General features: G+C 39.7%; 1 protein-coding gene across 2 annotated transcripts in view; it reads left to right on the top strand.

Annotated features, from left to right (window-relative positions):
- The first annotated feature begins 2,305 nt into the window (after nucleotides 1–2,305).
- The window catches only part of LOC133622994 (RNA-binding protein Musashi homolog 1), an 89,709-nt gene continuing 68,420 nt past the window's right edge, over nucleotides 2,306–23,594 (top strand). The window contains exons 1-4 of one of the 2 annotated variants that reach the window (XM_072914292.1): nucleotides 2,306–2,570; nucleotides 2,830–2,870; nucleotides 3,038–3,119; nucleotides 3,225–3,309. In XM_072914292.1, coding sequence (XP_072770393.1) covers nucleotides 2,512–2,570; nucleotides 2,830–2,870; nucleotides 3,038–3,119; nucleotides 3,225–3,309 — 267 coding nt within the window. In that variant the 5' untranslated portion in view covers nucleotides 2,306–2,511. The remainder of the gene's footprint in view (nucleotides 2,571–2,829; nucleotides 2,871–3,037; nucleotides 3,120–3,224; nucleotides 3,310–23,594) is intronic. The other variant, XM_072914291.1, reaches the window with a different exon arrangement.

Raw genomic sequence — 23,594 nt, 5'->3', positions numbered from 1 at the left:
TGGTAAGAGTCATTCAAATAACTATAACATATAGAACATGCTATACGTTTACCAAACAATCTGTCACTCCTAATCACTAAATCCCATGAAATGTTCTTCCTCTCAACTTTGCCAACTCTAGAGGTAGACAATGCGCCGTAATGTGTTCATCATTTCACACATAAGTCGCTCCTGAGTAGGGATGTCCCGATCCGATATTTGGATCGGATCGGCTGCCGATATTTGCCAAAAATTGCGTATCGGCAAGGCATGGGAAAATGCCGATGCAGATCCAGTTTAAAAAAAAAACTCCGGTCCGTGTTTTCCAACGCACCGATTTAAATAATACATTCCACTTTTCTGCTGCTCCGTAATTTCCATTCCGCATTTTCCAGCACACCTTCAACCAGGCCCGGCCCTAACCAATCTGGCGCCCTAGGCAAGATTTTAGGTGGCGCCCCCCCACATCGGCAGTGAAGTGTATATACGCACAAGAAACCGAATAGCTTTGTCTTTGACCTTTTTTTTACTTAAAGAAAGCAAATTAACAATCAGAATAGTTAACAAGATAAAAAAAAATATGAATAAATAAATGAATGCAAAAAATTAATATATGAAATACAATATTTTTTATATACATATTGCTTAATTTACATTAATGATGTGCACTTTAACAACTAGGCTTACAACTATACCTAATATATAAAGGGGTGGAAAAGTGACTATTACCTGCAGGGCAAACATTAGCTAACCAGAAGGCAATAACAATGTAAACAAAAAACACCTGCTTAAAAGATCTAATACAAATGTCCCTGAGGAATGTAAGGTGGGAGTACTGTAATTACCTAACGTTACATTATTATTTTCCATAACAATTTAGCCCCCTCCACAATATTAACCCGACGTTAAAACAGAACTAGCTATTTATTGATTAGCAATTGCCGAATCATGTAACATTAGCTTAATGCTAAAAAGCCAGGTTACTATCACATTCTGTAACAGACAAATAATTTCATGCTACTTTTTATGTTTGCAAGCCTTAAAATAGCATATGTTTCGGTAAAACTCACATGGATGCATTGTTTTAGGCTTCATTAGCCTATTTTGCATGTGTGGTTAGAAGTTATGTTTAAATAACTGTCAAATTGAATGTAGCAGTTATCTGTCATTATGAGTAAACCCCTAATTTTTGTAATTGTACACCTTACCAAATTACCTGATTCTTGTAAAACTCACATAGATTCAATATTTTAGGCATTTTTAGACAAAATGCATGTTTAGTTTTGGAGTTATGTTTATATAACTTTCATATTTGGTATGACAGTTATACTTTCATATTGAATTAAAAAAACTTAACTTGCCTCTTTGCAAAACTCACAAAAGATAATTTTTTTAGTAAAACTAACAAAGATACATATCTTCACGCATTATTAGACAGGTTGCATGTTTGGTGTAGGAATTATGTTGCAAAACATTTTTATTGCTTATTTCGCATTATCTCAGGATTTTAAGAACGTTACTGTCATAATGAGTAAAAAACTACTTTTTGTGTTTGCAAGCTTGTGTGATTAGGAAGTTATGTTTAAATAACAGTTTAATGAATGTAGCAGATATACTGTCATTATGAAAAAAAACAAATTTTGTATTTGGAAACCTTACCAAATTACCTGATTCTGGTGAAACTCACATAGATACAATATTACAGGCAATTTTAGACCCAATGCATGTTCAGTTTTGGAGTTATGTTTATATAACTTTCATATTTGGTATGTCAGTTATACTGTCATATTGTATTAAAAAAACTAACTTGAGTCTTTGTAAAACTTACAAAATATATTTTTTCTAGTATAACTAACAAAGATACATGTATCCAGGCGTTACCTACGTTACCTACCTGCTACCTCTTGTCTTTTTCTCGTTTCTCCTCCTCTTCTTTTCTCTTTTTTCTTCCCTGGGCACCTGACAGTTTTGGCCGTTTTGACATCTTGTGTTGATTTTTTTGATGTGGTGACGTCCACAAAGAGTCATGATATGGGAAGGGAGGGGGCGTAATGTTGTAACAAATAATATTTCTATTATATAGGCTTTACTTTGCATTTTAATTAATGTGGGATTATTTTTTGTATTTAGAAATAATAGTACCAACTTTTTTTTTTTTTTTTTCTCCAACATTTGTGGCACTGGCGTGGCGCCCCCTGATGGACGGCGCCCTTAGCATTTGCCTATACGGCCTATGCCACGGGCCGGCCCTGCATAGAAGTGTAGAAGATCATATATGCTCTTATTTTATTTTATTTTTAAAGGTTTGCCCCCAGAAGTGGCGCTCGGACTGATGGTGGTGCTGCGTCCCTTGGTGGTGGGATGGAGGAGAGACAGCAGTGAGGAGGAGGAGGAGGAGGAAGAGGTGGAGTCTGGCCCAGCTCCCCTCTGTGACACCCTGGGCCAAACCTCTCACTCACTGTCCGCCTGTTCACCGACTAGCACACACACACACACACACACACACACCCACCCATAGGGCCGGGACACGGAATGGATACGGAAGGGAGCCAGAGCAGCTTGTCCACTACGGACTCCCCTCACGACCCTTGGTAAGTACAAAAAAAAACACAACTTTTTTTTCCTCCTCTCCCAGTTTTGAGGAACAAGCCCGGCATTCTCCACCTCCTCCACACTGGGAGCCTTCATGTCACTGATCGTGCACCTCCTGTTTCATCAACAACTTTGTTTGTTTGTGCTACACACACACACACACACACACACACACACACACACACACACACACACACACACACACACACACACACGTTCAACTCACTGCAAATATGAATATTCTCCTTCTTTTCACAGCAAAATGTTCATAGGTGGACTCAGCTGGCAAACCACGCAAGGTATAGCCTCTTTTTTTAGAATGAATGCTCCCATTCACAACTCCCAGAGAAAAAGTGTGTTTTTTTTAGGACTGACTCATAATGATTTATTAAAGTTAATGAAAAAGTGACTTTAGTGCAATATTTCTGTGCCTGTGATCTAACGTGCGCCCTGCTTCGCCTCCCAGAGGGTCTGAAAGATTACTTCTGCAAGTACGGCGAGGTGAAGGAGTGTATGGTGATGCGAGATCCGGTTACTAAGCGCTCGAGGTGAGCTTGAAAGTTTATCTGTCCTCGTAAAATATCATTACGTGTCAACATAGTTTTGGCTGCAATTAATACCGTCCCCGTCCTCCTCCTCCCTAATGTCTGCAGAGGCTTCGGATTTGTCACCTTCGTGGACCAGGCAGGCGTGGATAAAGTTTTGGCCCAAACCCGGCATGAGTTGGACTCCAAAACAGTGAGTTCTCTGTTGATTGGTGGATTTTCTCCTATTGTCCTAGAATGGTTAATACTCACATTTGGCTATTTTGCATGCTAAAGTGACGGAGAGACCCTCCAATTTGCATAAAAACAACTGTGACGTCACTCTTTGTCGAGGAAGAGGGAAGTTTTTTTTCTGCTCTTTCTTCTCCAAATAAAAACTTGAACCTGAGAGCATTAAAGACGTAACAGAATAAAGTCCTCGTGAGAACGTTAAAGAGATAGTCCCGCGCCTTGCCCAAAGCCCAACTTGGGTTGTTTTAATGGAGCATGTGTGCGTCAGTGATGAATGCGGGCCAGTCCGGGGAACAATGTGGCCCGCCAGTCGTCATAGGGACCGATGCCCCCCCCCCCCCCCCCCCCCCCCCGCCTCCCCTCGGCGATGGGAGTGGTAATGGCGGCGTGTTGGGCACGGTGTTGGAATAAGGAGAGCGCGCTGCTTTCTTTTTGCCCCGCTTTTGTGCACCGAGCGAGGCGCCCTCTTAAAAGTAAGGTGGTGCAGGAAGAAAGTAAAGTTGCACCCGAAACTTCATCCAATCCAATCCACTTTATTTATAGAGCACATTTAAACAAGAAAAATGTTTCCAAAGTGCTGCACAACAATATTAAAAACAATATTCAAATATTATCCTTAGCTCCAGGCCCGGCCCTAACCAATCTGGCGCCCTAGGCAAGATTTTAGGTGGCGCCCCCCCACATCGGCAGTGAAGTGTATATACTCACAAGAAACCGAATAGCTTTGTCTTTGACCTTCTTTTTTTTTTACTTACAACTATACCTAATATATAAAGGGGTGGAAAAGTGACTATTACCTGCAGGGCAAACATTAGCTAACCAGAAGGCTATAACAATGTAAACAAAAAACACCTGCTTAAAAGATCTAATACAAATGTCCCTGAGGAATGTAAGGTGGGAGTACTGTAATTACCTAACGTTACATTATTATTTTCCATAACAATTTAGCCCCCTCCACAATATTAACCCGACGTTAAAACAGAACTAGCTATTTATTGATTGGCAATTGCCGAATCATGTAACATTAGCTTAATGCTAAAAAGCCAGGTTACTATCACATTCTGTAACAGACAAATAATTTCATGTAGGCTAACGTTACCTACCTGCTAACTCTGTCTTTTCTCGTTTCTACTCCTCTTCTTTTCTCTTTTTTCTTCCCTGGGCACCTGACAGTTTTGGCCGTTTTGACATCTTGTGTTGATTTTTTGATGTGGTGACGTCCAAAAAGAGTCATGATACGGGAAGGGAGGGGGCGCACCGTGCGGGGGGGGCCTATGCCACGGGCCGGCCCTGCTTAGCTCCACCAATGACTGAATAAAAACAAAATGCAAATACATATAAAACCAATATAAAAATAAATATGATTAAAAACGGATAAATAGGGTAAAACCAAATAATGAGACAAAATATACTTCACATCATAAAAACAACTGCAAACACGAATTGTACAAACCCCGTTTCCATATGAGTTAGGAAATTGTGTTAGATGTAAATATAAACGGAATACATCATCCATCCATCCATCCATCCATCTTCTTCCGCTTATCCGAGGTCGGGTCGCGGGGGCAGCAGCCTAAGCAGGGAAGCCCAGACTTCCCTCTCCCCGGCCACTTCGCCCAGCTCTTCCTGTGGGACCCCGAGGCGTTCCCAGGCCAGCCGGGAGACATAGTCTTCCCAACGTGTCCTGGGTCTTCCCCGCGGCCTCCTACCGGTCGGACGTGCCCGAAACACCTCCCTAGGGAGGCGTTCGGGTGGCATCCTGACCAGATGCCCGAACCACCTCATCTGGCTCCTCTCCATGTGGAGGAGCAGCGGCTTTACTTTGAGCTCCCCCCGGATGGCAGAGCTTCTCACCCTATCTCTAAGGGAGAGCCCCGCCACCCGGCGGAGGAAACTCATTTGGGCCGCTTGTACCCGTGATCTTGTCCTTTCAGTCATAACCCAAAGCTCATGACCATAGGTGAGGATGGGAACGTAGATCGACCGGTAAATTGAGAGCTTTGTCTTCCGGCTCAGCTCCTTCTTCACCACAACGGATCGATACAGCGTCCGCATTACTGAAGACGCCGCACCGATCCGCCTGTCGATCTCACGATCCACTCTTCCCTCACTCGTGAACAAGAACTCCGAGGTACTTGAACTCCTCCACTTGGGGCAAGATCTCCTCCCCAACCCGGAGATGGCACTCCACCCTTTTCCGGGCGAGAACCATGGACTCGGACTTGGAGGTGCTGATTCTCATCCCAGTCGCTTCACACTCAGCTGCAAGCCGATCCAGTGAGAGCTGAAGATCCTGGCCAGATGAAGCCATCAGGACCACATCATCTGCAAAAAGCAGAGACCTAATCCTGCAGCCATCAAACCAGATCCCCTCAACGCCTTGACTGCGCCTAGAAATTCTGTCCATAAAAGTTATGAACAGAATGGGTGACAAAGGGCAGCCTTGGCGGAGTCCAACCCTCACTGGAAACGTGTCCGACTTACTGCCGGCAATGCGGACCAAGCTCTGGCACCGAGCATACAGGGAGCGGACCGCCACAATCAGACAGTCCGTTACCCCATACTCTCTGAGCACTCCCCACAGGACTTCCCGAGGGACACGGTCGAATGCCTTCTCCAAGTCCACAAAGCACATGTAGACTGGTTGGGCAAACTCCCATGCACCCTCAAGGACCCTGCCGAGAGTATAGAGCTGGTCCACAGTTCCACGACCAGGACGAAAACCACACTGTTCCTCCTGAATCCGAGGTTCGACTATCCGGGGTAGCCTCCTCTCCAGTACACCTGAATAGACCTTACCGGGAAGGCTGAGGAGTGTGATCCCACGATAGTTGGAACACACCCTCCGGTTCCCCTTCTTAAAGAGAGGAACCACCACCCCGGTCTGCCAATCCAGAGGTACCGCCCCCGATGTCCACGCGATGCTGCAGAGTCTTGTCAACCAAGACAGCCCCACAGCATCCAGAGCCTTAAGGAACTCCGGGCGGATCTCATCTACCCCTGGGGCCTTGCCACCGAGGAGCTTTTTAACTACCTCAGCAACCTCATCCCCAGAAATAGGAGAGCCCACCACAGACTCCCCAGGCACTGCTTCCTCATAGGAAGACGTGTTGGTGGGATTGAGGAGGTCTTCGAAGTATTCCCTCCACCGAAATACAATGATTTGCAAATCCTTTTCAACCCATATTCAGTTGAATGCACTACAAAGACAACATATTTGATGTTCAAACTCATAAACTTTATTTTTTTTTTGCAAATAATAATTAACTTAGAATTTCATGGCTGCAACACGTGCCAAAGTAGTTGGGAAAGGGCATGTTCACCACTCTGTTACATCGCCTTTCCTTTTAACAACACTCAATAAACGATTGGGAACTGAGGAAACTAATTGTTGAAGCTTTGAAAGTGGAATTCTTTCCCATTCTTGTTTTATGTAGAGCTTCAGTCGTTCAACAGTCCGGGGTCTCCGCTGTCGTATTTTACGCTTCATAATGCGCCACACATTTTCGATGGGAGACAAGTCTGGACTGCAGGCGGGCCAAGGAAAGTGCCCGCACTTTTTTTAAGAAGCCACGCTGTTGTAACATGTGCTGAATGTGGCTTGTAAATAGGGTAAAACCAATTAAAACAGTAAATAGAAAGAAAGTAAAGTTGCACCCGAAACTTCATCCAATCCACTTTATTTATAGAGCACATTTAAACAAGAAAAATGTTTCCAAAGTGCTGCACAACAATATTAAACACAATATTCAAATATTATCCTTAGCTCCACCAATGACTGAATAAAAACAAAATACAAATACATATAAAACCAATATAAAAATAAATATGATTAAAAACGGGTAAATAGGGTAAAACCAAATAATGAGACAAAATATACTTCACATCATAAAAACAACTGCAAACACGAATTGTACAAACCCCGTTTCCATATGAGTTGGGAAATTGTGTTAGATGTAAATATAAACGGAATACAATGATTTGCAAATCCTTTTCAAGCCATATTCAGTTGAATATGCTACAAAGACAACATATTTGATGTTCAAACTGATAAACTTTATTTTTTTTTTGCAAATAATAATTAACTTAGAATTTCATGGCTGAAACACGTGCCAAAGTAGTTGGGAAAGGGCATGTTCACCACTCTGTTACATGGCCTTTTCTTTTAACAACACTCAATAAACGATTGGGAACTGAGGAAACTAATTGTTGAAGCTTTGAAAGTGGAATTCTTTCCCATTCTTGTTTTATGTAGAGCTTCAGTCGTTCAACAGTCCGGGGTCTCCGCTGTCGTATTTTACGCTTCATAATGCGCCACACATTTTCGATGGGAGACAAGTCTGGACTGCAGGCGGGCCAGGAAAGTGCCGGTGCGATTTATACTCCGGAGTGACTTATAATCCGAAAAATACGGTACCCAATGAATACAAATGTCAGAGATATTTCAAAACAAGTCTGTCTTATATTTGATCAAAAATAAGTTTGAAATGACACTGCGTCTTACTCTTAGCCACATTTGAATAATGTTCTTTTTACATCACATATAAATACTAGCATACTATTAATGCAAATGACGTCACACCCGTTTTTCTTCTTGAGGCTTAACTCACACGATGGTCAAGCAGCTTAAAAGTAGCATTAAGTGTAGAGTTTGAGCAGAAAATGCTGTATTGCTGTTCTGTTCTCGGGTGTTGCAGTCATTCAAACAGAGAGATAGGAAAGAGCCCGAAAGTAGTTGCTCATAATGGTAATAAAGTCAGGGAAAAGACAAAAGTGCGTTGAAGGAAATGACTCTTAAAAATATCACTGTCAACATCTTGTGGAATACAATCAGACCGCTCGTGTCTGCAGTGATCACTTTGTAAAATGTTTGTTTGAACATTTGATTTGTTTGTGAGACTTTCTGTGATGCAATCGAGTAAATAAATATATTTTAAGTCGTCACCTCTTATTTTCTCCAGACACGTTTGAAAATAAACTTCATAAACAGTATGTAGATTCAACCGGTCACTACATTAGGTACACATGCGCAATTATTATTATTTTTTTAAATTTTTTATTAATCAATCCAACAAAATAATATACAATAATAATACAATTCCAATTTCAGCAACAGTCAGAATAACAATCAACAGAGTAATTGAGAGCACACACAGACATGACACAAAACAAAAATGAATAATATCAACAACAGTACAAATATATTAATAAGAATTCCAACATAGCAGTGATTAGAAATCCCTAATTTTATTATCATCACAGCCATCTATAAAAAAGAAAAGAAAAACATTTTTTTTAAAAATGAACAATATTAGTTTATTAGTTTGATTATTAGTGGTCAACAAAATAAACAAACAGTTGTACATTCATAAATTGAAAATGTTGCAGACTGAAAGGGTTCAGGCTGAAGTTGAACACTTATTGCGCCTAACCCTATAAACAATGTCAAATACAAGATGAGCTTCCTAAAAATATGACATTTCCTTTGCACAACATATTATAAATACACATTATACACACTGTTCAATGATATACACAGTAAAGACATGTGAAATACCGTATTTTCCGCACCATAAGCCGCCCTGGGTTATAAGCCGCGCCTTCAATGAACGGCATATTTCAAAACTTTGTCCACCTATAAGCCGCCCCGTGTTATAAGCCGCATCTAACTGCGCTAAAGGAATGTCAAAAAAACAGTCAGATAGGTCAGTCAAACTTTAATAATATATTAAAAACCAGCGTGATGTGGGCGCGCATGGAGTCGTATATCAACATGGACGGAGCTGCGTGAAAAAAGCCACCCGGCCTCTTCGCGTAAACTTCCCTTAACCACTCGCTCATCTTTTCTTCATCCATCCATCCCTTCGAGTTAGCTTTTATGATGACGCCGGCTGGAAAGGTCTCTTTTGGCAAGGTCTTCCTTTTGAATATCACCATGGGTGGAAGTTTCTGGCCATTAGCATGGCAAGCTAGAACCACAGTGAAGGATGACTTCTCATTCCCTGTGGTGCGAATATTCACCGTACGTGCTCCCGTTGTATCCACAGTGCGGTTCACAGGAATATCAAAAGTCAGTGGAACCTCGTCCATGTTGATAATGTTCTCTGGCCGGATCTTTTTTTCAGCTATCTTGTTTTTACAATATGCACGGAAAGTAGCCAGCTTTTCTTGAAAGTCTTTAGGCAGTTGCTGTGAAATAGTAGTCCGTGTGCGGATGGAGAGATTGCGTCTTTTCATGAACCGGAAACCTGTCGCTTAGTAGGAGCCATTTTGTGGTCTTTACAGATGTAAACACACAAAGGAAATGAAACGTAATATCCGCGCGCTTCTTCTTCTTCTACGGGGGCGGGTGGTTGCTTACAGTAGAAGAAGAAGCGCTTCCTGTTCTATGGGGGCGGGTGCTTACCTTGGCGGTTGCTTGCCGTAGAAGAAGAAGCGCTTCCTCTTCTACGGGGAAAAAAGATGGCGGCTGTTTACCGTAGTTGCGAGACCGAAACTTTATGAAAATGAATCTTAATATTAATCCATATATAAAGCGCACCGGGTTATAAGCCGCACTGTCAGCTTTTGAGTAAATTTGTGGTTTTTAGGTGCGGCTAATAGTGCGGAAAATACGGTAGTTGGGAAAGGGCATGTTCACCACTGTGTTACATCACCTTTTCTTTTAACAAGACTCAATAAACGATTGGGAACTGAGGAAACTAATTGTTGAAGCTTTGAAAGTGGAATTCTTTCCCATTCTTGTTTTATGTAGAGCTTCAGTCGTTCAACAGTCCGGGGGTCTCCGCTGTCGTATTTTACGCTTCATAATGCACCACACATTTTCGATGGGAGACAAGTCTGGACTGCAGACGGGCCAGGAAAGTGCTCGCACTTTTTTTTAAGAAGCCACGCTGTTGTAACATGTGCTGAATGTGGCTTGTAAATAGGGTAAAACCAATTAAAACAGTAAATAGAAATCAAAATTTATAAAAAGAAAACCTTAAATGGGACCTATGATGATTTCAGTCAACATATATTGAGATAAAAGGTATTGCATGTGCTTTGGGGTCAATTTTGTAGGCCTCGGCGATATGATATTTGCACATTAAAAGTATTGCTTATTTTGCTTAATAACACAACAATGATAGTATGATTAAAGTGAAAGTTAATTGTTGGTTTGTACATAGTATATGTAACTGTTAATGTTGTAAAAGGTATTTGCACAACTAATTAACGTTAGCGTTTGTGACACGTCTTGTGCCGTGGGGTTCTTTCAGGACCGACAGACTGAACGCCAGACGGCTTTGCCAGGTTTACAATCTCTTAATTTTACACAAAGTCTTTTCTCTTCCAACTCTTTTCTCTTTCTTTCCTCGCTTTTCAGCTCCTCTTCCTCACTCGCTCGTCGTCCCCTGTCTCTTGCGGCGTCGCTCCCGGCGCGCCCCGCCTCGCCGCTCGCTCGCCGCCGCCGCCTCTCCACAGCGTTAAAGAGGAGCGCGTCTTTGTAAACACTGAACAGGCACGCCAAACGCGCCTCTCAGAGCAAACGGTGCTTTAGTTTATGAATTTACAACGCAGATACAAATGACACATTCATGTTTTTGTGTAATAATGACAACGTATACGCACGCGGACGATTGACTTGTTGATGGTGATGGCAAGAACGCTGTCGGGGGTTTTCTTTTCAAATGTTCCTTCATAGCCGTTGTGCTGCTATGATAGGCCATTTCCGCTCGACACAGTGTGCATACAACAACATTATTAGGCCGTTTATTGAAATACTCCCACACTTTTGACGACTTTTGGCGTGCTTTTTCCCCCTCGCTCGCATCGTCTGCTTTGCGCTCCGCCATGACAGTAGTGTGACGTAAATATGCGACGCGCCGACGCACAAAAACGGCGTCGACGTATTTACGTAACCGATGACGTCGACTATGTCGACGCGTCGTTTCAGCCTTACACAACATAAACACTGTTCAATGATATACACAGTAAAGACATGTGAAATAGTTAAACCTTTGTACCAATGATATACTAACACTTCCATTATTATTTATATCCCACATTTAGTTTGTAATGAACAATAATCATAGTATTAACTACTGTGTTGATTCAAGATATTATATTATATAACAATAATGTCTCAGTGTCTTACACTTGCATCACATCTCACAAGCTTGACAGCACATTGTGTCCAATATTTTACACAAAGATGAAATAATAAAGATCAAACAATTCTCTGGTCAATTCAAACTCTGCACAAAAAAAAGCAGATTTCAGCAGCATTTATGTCACCGCATGTTGCATGTCAAGTTTAGATGGAAACAATCCTTCATCTTACTTTTTTTTGAATGTTTCCTCACAAGGCTGAGAGCTTGACTTAATGACCGAGTCAGTTTGCCGCCCTGCAGTGATGTCACAGGACTGCAGAACCAAAACTGCGTCGTCAGCTCACCTCCAAATCCAACATTGTAACAACATTTGGAAGTCAGAAAAGACAAAATTCATAATTGGTCCCCTTTAAAGATCAATTACAAGCATGTGGAATTTCATTTAAAACTCACTTAACTTCCCAAACTTCCTGAGCCAAAGTCATACCTGCCAACTACTCCGGTTTTCTTGTAATTAGTACGGTTTTCATCAACCTATTCCGGGTTACGGTTGCAGTGATAAAAAATCCGGTTTTTCATTAATTACATTTTTTAAATTTTTTTAAAGTTTTATTCACGAAATCGCGTAACAACAATGACATTCGACACTGCTTCCCGTAACTTCCTATCGAGCCATTCCGAATGCCATGCGCGAGGCTATTTATAGCACCGCTGCCAAGCACGAGGCACCTGTTGCCATTGTTTCCAAACGAGCGAACGATCATGGAATCAGCCGGAGAAAAATGGCAAACGAGTCTTAAACCGAAAAGAAAACTGCAGTCATTCCGTGAAGAATATTCAAAAGCCTATCCGGGAATAATTATCCGTTCCAAAAAGGGTGAAAACTACGCGAATTGCACCTTGTGCAGACAAGATTTTTCGATCGGACACGGAGGAATTAGCGATGTAAAAGACCACGTTGGGACAAAAAAACACAAGTCTAATGCCGTTGCTAGCGATACAAGTGGAAAACTTTCAACGTTTTTCGGATTTTAGCCACAAAAAGGTAATGACACCAATGTTATCTATTGGAATTGTTTAGTACTGTTATACTGTTAAAAGTGTTTATACTATTTATGCTTTCAAGTCCAAGTTGAAGAAATCTTGTTAAATGTTGACAGCATAACTACCAAAATACAGAAGTATGTCCTTAATATTTTTGCAGTGCTATTTCTGTTGAAAAGTTCAAATGATTACATTAGAGATGTGATGTGCCACTTTTCAAGTGTCTGATGGCTTCAATTAATTTTCATGAATTTTTCATATTTTGAATTCTTTTGAAAGGCTTGCAAAAAAACTACATTTGAATTGTAATTCCATGCTATTGACAGGACTATTAATTTTAATGAAGTTAGCTTACCATGTTTACAGTATGATAATTGTGATAGAAATGTGAATTTTAGGCACAGAATATTTTTTACAATTGAACAAGGCAGTAGATTATACAAGCTTGGACAGAAAGTTAATAATGACACCAATTTTTTTTTTTAATGGAATTGTTTAGTACTGTTTTACCATTTGTTTACTGTAAAAAGTGTTTATACTTTCAATGAACAAATTGAAGTCTTGTGAAAGGTTGACAGGATAACTGGCATTAACTGTCAAAATAATTTCAAACTATTGAAGTTAGCTTACAGAATAAACATGTCAATCAACCCATATGATTTTTGCTGTAATATTTTTGTTTTGAAAAGTCACTGTGACTGATAGAAAAGTGATGGTTTTAGCAACATTTTAACCTGTCTGAATGCTAATAATCATTTTGCGTCGGGGGGCGAAGCCTGAACCCCCCACCAGGACTTTGTCCTGGACCTACCGGGGTTCCCTGGACCCTGGCTACTAGGTTTTTCTGATTTCAAAAGTTGGCAGGTATGCAAAGTACATATTTTATGTAAAAATAAATCTCGCCATAAGTACACCACCAAAAAAAAAAAAGCGCAAGAATGTAATACCTTGGTTTTCGTTAATAATATGTTCTAAAATTTAAAAGAAAACTACATTTTTCCTCAAAGAAATAATGTAAATCCAATGAATCAATTCCAAAAATATTACTGCACAAGTAGGGGTGTAACGGTACACAAACATTTCGGTTCGGTACATACCTCGGTTTAGAGGTCACGGTTCGGTTCATTTTCGGTACAGTAAGAAAACAACAAAATATACATTTTTGGGTTATTTATTTACCAAATTGGCACAATCTTCCACCAAAAATATTTTTCTTAGTGTAATATTTGATGTGAAGTAATGGGAACCTTGGATAGGTCAATAATTCATAATAACATTGATTTTGATTCAATATTATGTTTTGAGCAATGACAGTTTGAAAGGAGCTTTGTTTTATTAGTCAACATTGCAACTTTTTCTAAATTACATTTGACCTTTAAGCTTTTTTAATTTCACTTTTGTTTATTTGAATAGTATTTTTAGAATGTGCCGTGGGCCTTTAAAACATTAGCTGTGGGCCGCAAATGGCCTCCGGGGCACACTTTTGACACCCCTGCTATAGATAATAAAAAATTAAATGTGATAAATCTATGGATAAAAAGCAGAGCCTGGCGACGCACGCACATTTATCATAACTCTCTCTCTCTCTCTCTGTCTCTGCCCCTCCCTCACCAATGCTGCTGTTTGTTTTGTTTTCAACCCCTTCTTAACCCTGAACGTACATTGAAAATACACGCAACCCTAACTCAAAATGCCGGACATTTGAGGCATTTAAGAAACTCCGCCCTGACAGCTCCGCAAAAGAGGACATGTCCGGTGAAAAGAGGACGTGTGGTCAGTCTATCCTAGCCCGTTAGCTGCTAGCATGCCGTGTGTTGTGCCTCAGTGTGCATTGTTTACACAACGCGCGTTACGCTACTTAATATGTCCGTGTGGAAACTCGTTCGGTACACCTCCGAACCGAACCGGAACCCCCGTACCGAAACGGTTCAATACAAATACACGTACCGTTACACCCCTATGCACAACCCATTCTATCGAGAGTGATACTTTTAGATGCAGAAAACAATGTAAAATACATTTAAATGATGAAAGAAATGTTTAAATTTACCATCAATTTGACCTTTATTGAAGACTACTGCTGGTAATAAGCGGCGAGGGACGAGATGGCAGCGCCACTTTTGCACTTTGCCTACCATTTTTTTTTCTCTTCTTCAATTCAATGTTGTTTCTCAACTACTTTATCAAAGTGCACACACATGCAACTTTCTATGTCCCTACGGCAGTGGTTCTCAAACTTTTTTTGTCATCCCCCACTTTGGACAAGGGGGAGTTTTCAAGCCCCACCTGCCCCCATCGCCCCAACAGAGCGCTAATGCCAAGCTTTAACATTTTCAAATTTATTGAACATCAAGTAACATATAGTAGTATACATTCAAACTCAATAACATAAAATAACATCAAGTTCAATGATAAATATAATAACTGTGCAGCTGTGGTACAACTTGCATCAAGTTCAATAATAAATAAAATAACTTCCATCAAGTTCAATAATAAATAAAACAAAAGTGTTATAACTTGCATCAAGTTCAATAATATATCAAAAAAGTGTTATAACTTGCATCACGTTCAATAATAAATCAAATAAAAGTGTTATAACTTGCATCAAGTTCAATAATAAATCAAAAAAAGTGTTATAACTTGCATCAAGTTCAATAATAAATCAAAAAAAGTGTTATAACTTGCATCAAGTTCAATAATAAATCAAAAAAAGTGTTATAACTTGCATCACGTTCAATAATAAATCAAAAAACTGTTATAACTTGCATCAAGTTCAATAATAAATCAAATAAAAGTGTTATAACTTGCATCAAGTTCAATAATAAATCAAATAACTTGCATCAAGTTCAATAATAAATCAAAAAAAGTGTTATAACTTGCATCAAGTTCAATAATAAATAAAACAAAAGTGTTATAACTTCCATCAAGTTCAATAATAAATCAAAAAAAGTGTTATAACTTGCATCAAGTTCAATAATAAATCAAAAAAAGTGTTATAACTTCCATCAAGTTCAATAATAAATCAAAAAAAGTGTTATAACTTGCATCAAGTTCAATAATAAATCAAATAACTTGCATCAAGTTCAATAATAAATACAATAAAAGTGCCACTTTGCAATCTTTGCAAAAAAAAAAAAAAAAAGGAGGAGCTATGCATTTGGCAAGTGACAGCACTTTTCCCTGGTATGATCAGCTCCCATTTCCTCACACAGTGCAGAGAACAGTCGCACTTTCAGTGGTCGTGTTTTGATCAAATTTACCGCGCTCACAACATCTGTTAAAACCTCATTGAGTTCGGGGCTGAGCTGCCTTGACGCGAGTGCTTCCCGGTGAATGACACAGTGTGTGCCCGTCACATTTTTGTTTCTCTGCAGGCGCTGGCTCTGGCTCGACGACCTTTGAGGTGCGAGTCACAAATGTATATATTTGTGTAATTGTGATCCACACATTAGCCTGCTACCCATCCGCGCGAAAGTTTGTTCCGTTTAGCCCCGCCCCCATTAGTTACTGTTGCTATGTCTGTCAAACTTTCGCACGTACCGAGAAATATAAAGCCTACAGTAAAAATAAGTACCGGTAATTTCCATTTATTTATATAGCGGATTTCACAGACAGAATCACAAAGTGATTTACAGTGTGTATAGAAAATGAAAGCATAGTAAAAAAAAAAACATCTAAGAATATAATAATAAATAAAAAAATTTAAAGTGAAATTTCCTCCCGTTCCTCGCGCCCCACCTGTCATGTCTCTATTCCCCACCAGTGGGGCGCGCCCCACACTTTGAGAAACGCTGCCCTACGGGGACTTATTTTGCGGTCGCACTCAATAAAGACAGAGTCACCGATGCCGTCGACTGAGTAGTTTTGTCCAAAAATTCATCTTGTACTAAAAGTAGGTTGTATGAAAACTGAGTTTCACCCAAATAATCATGAAGTTAACTGCTGGACGGGCATGGAATTATTCTGCGTCGCTTACAAACTTATGTTACTTGTCGTAAGTGCAGTGGTGGTCAAAAGTGTACGTACACTTGTAAAGAACATCATGTCATGGCTGTCAATCATTTCTACAACTCTTATTTTGTTGTGATGTAGTGATTGGAGCACATACTTGTTGGTCACAAAAAACATTCATGAAGTTTGCTTCTTTTATGAATTTATTATGGCTCTACTGAAAATGTGAGGGTCAAAATGTTAATATTTGCTTACATGTCCCTTGGCAAGTTTACCTGCAATAAGGCGCTTTTGGTAGCCATCCACAAGCTTCTGCTTGACCACTTGACCACAAAATTGCTGCAGTTCAGCTAAATGTGTTGCTTTTCTGACATGGACTTGTTTCTTCAGCATTGTCCACACCTTTAAGTCAGGACTTTGGGAAGGCCATTCTATAACCTTCATTCTAGCCTGATTTAGCCATTCCTTTACCACTTTTGAGGTCATTGTCCTGTTGGAACACCCAACTGCGCCCAAGACCCAACCTCCGGGCTGATGATTTCAGCTTGTCCTGAACAATTTGGAGCTAATCCTCCTTTTTTATTGTCCCAGCAGTTCCATTGTGGGAATTTTTCCAGTTCAACAAACAACTTCATTTTTTAGTCCTGATTATTCGACGGTTGAAGTGGGTTGAAAAGTAGTCGCCAGAAAAAAGGGTGGAAATAGGGCTTTGCAAAACCTGGAATTCTGGAAAATCCTGGAATTTTTTTGAACTTGTAAAAATGATAGTTTGAATGTCCAGGATGGTGGAATGTGTTGAAGGTGGAATGGTTGAAATGGGTTGAAAAATGTGGAAATTGTGCAACTTGGAAAAATGTCCCATTCATTTTGAATGGGGAAAAATGTCCTTGAAAACTGGGAATTTTTGGAAATCTGGTGAATTTTTTTTTAAATTATTGAAGGAGAGCACACAATTTTGAAAATGTTGAATATTTTGGAGTTGGAAGGGTTTGAATCGGATGAAAAATGGTGGAACTTTGAAGAATGTCCCATTGATTTTAATGGGACATTTCATGAAAATGTGGGAATTTTGGGAAAAGCGGGATTTTTTGGGGGGAAAATGTTAAAAGACTTGAATTTGGAGGTAATCCTCCTTTTTCATTGTCCCATTTAAAGCAGCAGTTCCATTGTGGGAATTTTTCCACTTCAACAAACAACTTCATTTTTTAGTCCTGATTATTTGACGGTTGAAGTGGGTTGAAAAGTAGTCGCCAGAAAAAAAGGGCTTTGCAAAACCTGGAATACTGGAAAATCCTGGAATTTTTTTGAACTTGTAAAAATGATAGTTTGAATGTCCAGGATGGTGGAATGTGTTGAAGGTGGAATGGTTGGAATGGGTTGAAAAAGTGGAAATTATGCAACTTAGAAAAATGTCCCATTCATTTTGAATGGGGAAAAATGTCCCTGAAAACTGGGAATTCTTGGAAATCTGGTGAATTTTTTTTTAAATTATTGAAGGAGAGCACACAATTTTGAAAATGTTGAATATTTTGGAGTTGGAAGGGTTTGAATCGGATGAAAAATGGTGGAACTTTGAAGAATGTCCCATTGATTTTAATGGGAATTTCATGAAAATGTGGGAATTTTTGGAAAAGCAGGAATTTTTTTTGGAAAATGTTAAAAAACTTGAATTTGGAGCTAATCCTCCTTTTTCATTGTCACATTTAAAGCAGCAGTTCCATTGTGGGAATTTTTCCAGTTCAACAAACAACTTCATTTTTTAGTCCTGATTATTTGACGGTTGAAGTGGGTTGAAAAGTAGTCGCCAGAAAAAAGGGCTTTGCAAAACCTGGAATACTGGAAAATCCTGGAATTTTTTTGAACTTGTAAAATGATAGTTTGAATGTCCAGGATGGTGGAATGTGTTGAAGGTGGAATGGTTGGAATGGGTTGAAAAAGTGGGAATTGTGCAACTTGGAAAAATGTCCCATTCATTTTGAATGGGGAAAAATGTCCCTGAAAACTGGGAATTCTTGGAAATTTGGTGAATTTTTTTTAAATTATTGAAGGAGAGCACACAATTTTGAAAATGTTGAATATTTTGGAGTTGGAAGGGTTTGAATCGGATGAAAAATGGTGGAACTTTGAAGAATGTCCCATTGATTTTAATGGGACATTTCATGAAAATGTGGGAATTTTTGAAAAAGCAGGAATATGTTTGGGAAAATGTTAAAAGACTTGAATTTGGAGCTAATCCTCCTTTTTCATTGTCACATTTAAAGCAGCAGTTCCATTGTGGGAATTTTTCCACTTCAACAAACAACTTCATTTTTTAGTCCTGATTATTTGACGGTTGAAGTGGGTTGAAAAGTAGTCGCCAGAAAAAAGGGCTTTGCAAAACCTGGAATTCTGGAAAATCCTGGAATTTTTTTTCAACTTGTAAAAATGATAGTTTGGATGTCCAGGATGGTGGAATGTGTTGAAGGTGGAATGGTTGGAATGGGTTGAAAAAGTGGAAATTATGCAACTTTGAAAAATGTCCCATTCATTTTGAATGGGGAAAAATGTCCCTGAAAACTGGGAATTCTTGGAAATCTGGTGAATTTTTTTTTTAATTATTGAAGGAGAGCACACAATTTTGAAAATGTTGAATATTTTGGAGTTGGAAGGGTTTGAATCGGATGAAAAATGGTGGAACTTTGAAGAATGTCCCATTGATTTTAATGGGAATTTCATGAAAACGTGGGAATTTTTGGAAAAGCAGGAATTTTTTTGGGAAAATGTTAAAAGACTTGAATTTGGAGCTAATCCTCCTTTTTCATTGTCACATTTAAAGCAGCAGTTCCATTGGCAGCAAAACAGGCCCAGAGCATAACACTACCACCACCATGCTTTGCGGTAGGAATGGTGTTCCTGGGATTAAAGGCCTCACCTTCTCTCCTCCAAACATATTGCTGGGTATTGTGGCCAAACAGCTCCATTTTTGTTTCATCCGACATCACATGGACAAAGACAAGACCTTCTGGAGGAAAGTTCTGTGGTCACATTTGCTCACATTTTCAGTAGAGCCATAATAAATTCATAAAAGAAGCAAACTTCATGAATGTTTTTGTGACCAACAAGTATGTGCTCTTAAAACAATAAGAGTTGTAGAAATGATTGGAAAGTCAAACCATGTTCTTCACAAGTGTATGTAAACTTTTGACCACCACTATATAATATATATAATATAATATAATAATAATAATAATAATAATAATAATAATAATAATAATAATAATAATAATATATAATATATATAATAATATATATATATATATATATATATATATATATATATATATATATATATATATATATATATATATATATATATATATATATACGGACAGAGCGACCCCAAAACCAGCAAAGGCTGCAACTGCCGCAAGAAACCTGATTGCCCTCTCAACGGTGGGTGCTTACAAACATCAGTTGTTTACCAATCTAAGGTAACACGCAAGGACATTAACACATCCGACACATATGTAGGATTAACCGAGGTAGAGTTTCAAACCAGATGGAACAATCACAAGGCTTCTTTCAGGAACCAAAACCTGCGGAATACCACAGAACTCAGCAAACACATTTGGGACCTCAAAGACAATAATGTTGAATATTCAATAACATGGCAAATTCTTGCATCCAGCACACCTTACAATAGTGGTAATAAAAGATGCAACCTATGCTTGAAAGAGAAACTGTTTATTATTTACCGTCCAGACCTGTCATCCCTCAACAAGCGCAGCGAAATTGTAACAGCATGCCGCCACAGATGGAAACACCTCCTAGGTGACACATGAGCCAATCACCACGCCCCTACGCCCAGCCTGTACCCACCCACTCTGTGCCCTATATAAACCATGGTATGTGAATGCTCCCATTAAAATCTCCTGATGATTGAGGGAACCCCTCATGAAACAGGCCTGTAGAGATGAAATAGTCTTGTGATTTTTTTTCCCACACATACATATATTGCGCTCTACTACGGTATCGAGCACTATTTTTTGGATAACCTTATTAAGACATATATATATATACATATATATATATATATATATATTAGGGGTGTAACGGTACGTGTATTTGTATTGAACCGTTTCGGTACGGGGGTTCCGGTTCGGTTCGGAGGTGTACCGAACGAGTTTCCACACGGACATATTAAGTAGCGTAACGCACGTTGTGTAAACAATGCACACCGAGGCACAACACACGGCATGCTAGCAGCTAACAAGCTTGGATAGACTGACCATACGTCCTCTTTTCACCGGAGTTTCTTAAATGCCTCAAATGTCCGGCATTTTGAGTTAGGGTTGCGTGTATTTTCAATGTACGTTCAGGGTTAAGAAGGTATATGTATGTGTGGGAGAAAAAAAATCACAAGACTACTTCATCTCTACAGGCCTGTTTCATGAGGGGTTCCCTCAATCATCAGATTGATATTATTATAATAAAAATGTATTATTGTTATTATTATTTATTATATTATAATAATTAAAAAAAAAATCTCCTGATGATTGAGGGAACCCCTCATGAAACAGGCCTGTAGAGATGAAGTAGTCTTGTGATTTTTTTCCCCACACATACATACAGGTAAAAGCCAGTAAATTAGAATATTTTGAAAAACTTGATTTATTTCAGTAATTGCATTCAAAAGGTGTAACTTGTACATTATATTTATTCATTGCACACAGACTGATGCATTCAAATGTTTATTTCATTTAATTTTGATGATTTGAAGTGGCAACAAATGAAAATCCAAAATTCCGTGTGTCACAAAATTAGAATATTACTTAAGGCTAATACAAAAAAGGGATTTTTAGAAATGTTGGCCAACTGAAAAGTATGAAAATGAAAAATATGAGCATGTACAATACTCAATACTTGGTTGGAGCTCCTTTTGCCTCAATTACTGCGTTAATGCGGCGTGGCATGGAGTCGATGAGTTTCTGGCACTGCTCAGGTGTTATGAGAGCCCAGGTTGCTCTGATAGTGGCCTTCAACTCTTCTGCGTTTTGGGGTCTGGCATTCTGCATCTTCCTTTTCACAATACCCCACAGATTTTCTATGGGGCTAAGGTCAGGGGAGTTGGCGGGCCAATTTAGAACAGAAATACCATGGTCCGTAAACCAGGCACGGATAGATTTTGCGCTGTGTGCAGGCGCCAAGTCCTGTTGGAACTTGAAATCTCCATCTCCGTAGAGCAGGTCAGCAGCAGGAAGCATGAAGTGCTCTAAAATTTGCTGGTAGACGGCTGCGTTGACCCTGGATCTCAGGAAACAGAGTGGACCGACACCAGCAGATGACATGGCACCCCAAACCATCACTGATGGTGGAAACTTTACACTAGACTTCAGGCAACGTGGATCCTGTGCCTCTCCTGTCTTCCTCCAGACTCTGGGACCTCGATTTCCAAAGGAAATGCAAAATTTGCATGGTTGGGTGATGGTTTGGGGTGCCATGTCATCTGCTGGTGTCGGTCCACTCTGTTTCCTGAGATCCAGGGTCAACGCAGCCGTCTACCAGCAAGTTTTAGAGCACTTCATGCTTCCTGCTGCTGACCTGCTCTATGGAGATGGAGATTTCAAGTTCCAACAGGACTTGGCGCCTGCACACAGTGCAAAATCTACCCGTGCCTGGTTTACGGACCATGGTATTTCTGTTCTAAATTGGCCCGCCAACTCCCCTGACCTTAGCCCCATAGAAAATCTGTGGGGTATTGTGAAAAGGAAGATGCAGAATGCCAGACCCAAAAACGCAGAAGAGTTGAAGGCCACTATCAGAGCAACCTGGGCTCTCATAACACCTGAGCAGTGCCAGAAACTCATCGACTCCATGCCAAGCCGCATTAACGCAGTAATTGAGGCAAAAGGAGCTCCAACCAAGTATTGAGTATTGTACATGCTCATATTTTTCATTTTCATACTTTTAAGTTGGCCAACATTTCTAAAAATCCCTTTTTTGTATTAGCCTTAAGTAATATTCTAATTTTGTGACACACGGAATTTTGGATTTTCATTTGTTGCCACTTCAAATCATCAAAATTAAATGAAATAAACATTTGAATGCATCAGTCTGTGTGCAATGAATAAATATAATGTACAAGTTACACCTTTTGAATGCAATTACTGAAATAAATCAAGTTTTTCAAAATATTCTAATTTACTGGCTTTTACCTGTGTGTGTATATATATATATATATATATATATATATATATATATATATATATATATATATATATATATATATAATAATAATAATATAATATAATATATAATAATATTTTGGTCAATGAAGTGTAATTGAATGACTCGTGTGTCATCCCGTCAGCTCTATGGTGTCACTTGCAGGCTCAGGCCTGTGACACTTTGTGCCATCATGCTTGGACGCCACTAAATCGCCATGGGGTTTGTTTCCATAGTGACCCCCCCTCAACCCCCCCTCCCCATGCACCCCCCCATCCCCGCTTCTCCGCAGTTGAAGAATGGTTCTGTCACAGCAGGATAAAAAAAAAGGCAGATAACAATGCTCATCAATTACAATCATTTCTTGGATAGCACAAGTCGGCGTGTAGAAGTGGCGGAGAGTGAAAGTCATTGAGATCGTCTTTGAGAATATATTCTCTGCCGCCTGTTAGAAGGGAGCGGAGAAGGACTTTTTGGAGACCCCCCCCCCCCCCTCATTCTTACAGGTTATCCTGTTTGAGAGCTGAAGAGAAAAGCTTCTCCAGTGGCAACGCAAAGAATGTTGCCACGCTGTGGCCGACTGAGCGTCTCTTAGTCCAGCAGTGAGGCTGCACAGCAAAGACAACATTTGTTGCTCTCGCCAGCACAGGTTGCAAGTGCATCGCCCACATGTGCGGGGAAAAAAGTGTCTTGGCGACGTTTGTTTGAGCAAAGTTTCCATTGGCAGCGCTCATTAAGTGTTAGCAGGATCAGCAAGTGTGTGCTTAGTGTTTCTCTCCTGTCTGATCCTGATAGGATTGGAGTCAACAGGCTTGAGCTGCCCAGTCCAAAGTAGCACTCCCACTTTTAAAATGCTTCTAATAACTTCATGTGTTCGCACTTCAAATCCTGTGTTTAGGCCAGTGGTCGACTACACTAAATGTTCAAAGAGCCATTTTGGTCCCAAAAAAAAAAA

The sequence above is a fragment of the Nerophis lumbriciformis genome, linkage group LG12, assembly GCF_033978685.3.
Source record: "Nerophis lumbriciformis linkage group LG12, RoL_Nlum_v2.1, whole genome shotgun sequence".
NCBI lineage: Eukaryota > Metazoa > Chordata > Actinopteri > Syngnathiformes > Syngnathidae > Nerophis > Nerophis lumbriciformis.
The sequence above is the reverse complement of the archived record's forward strand: the minus strand, read 5'-3'. Positions and strand labels throughout refer to the sequence as shown.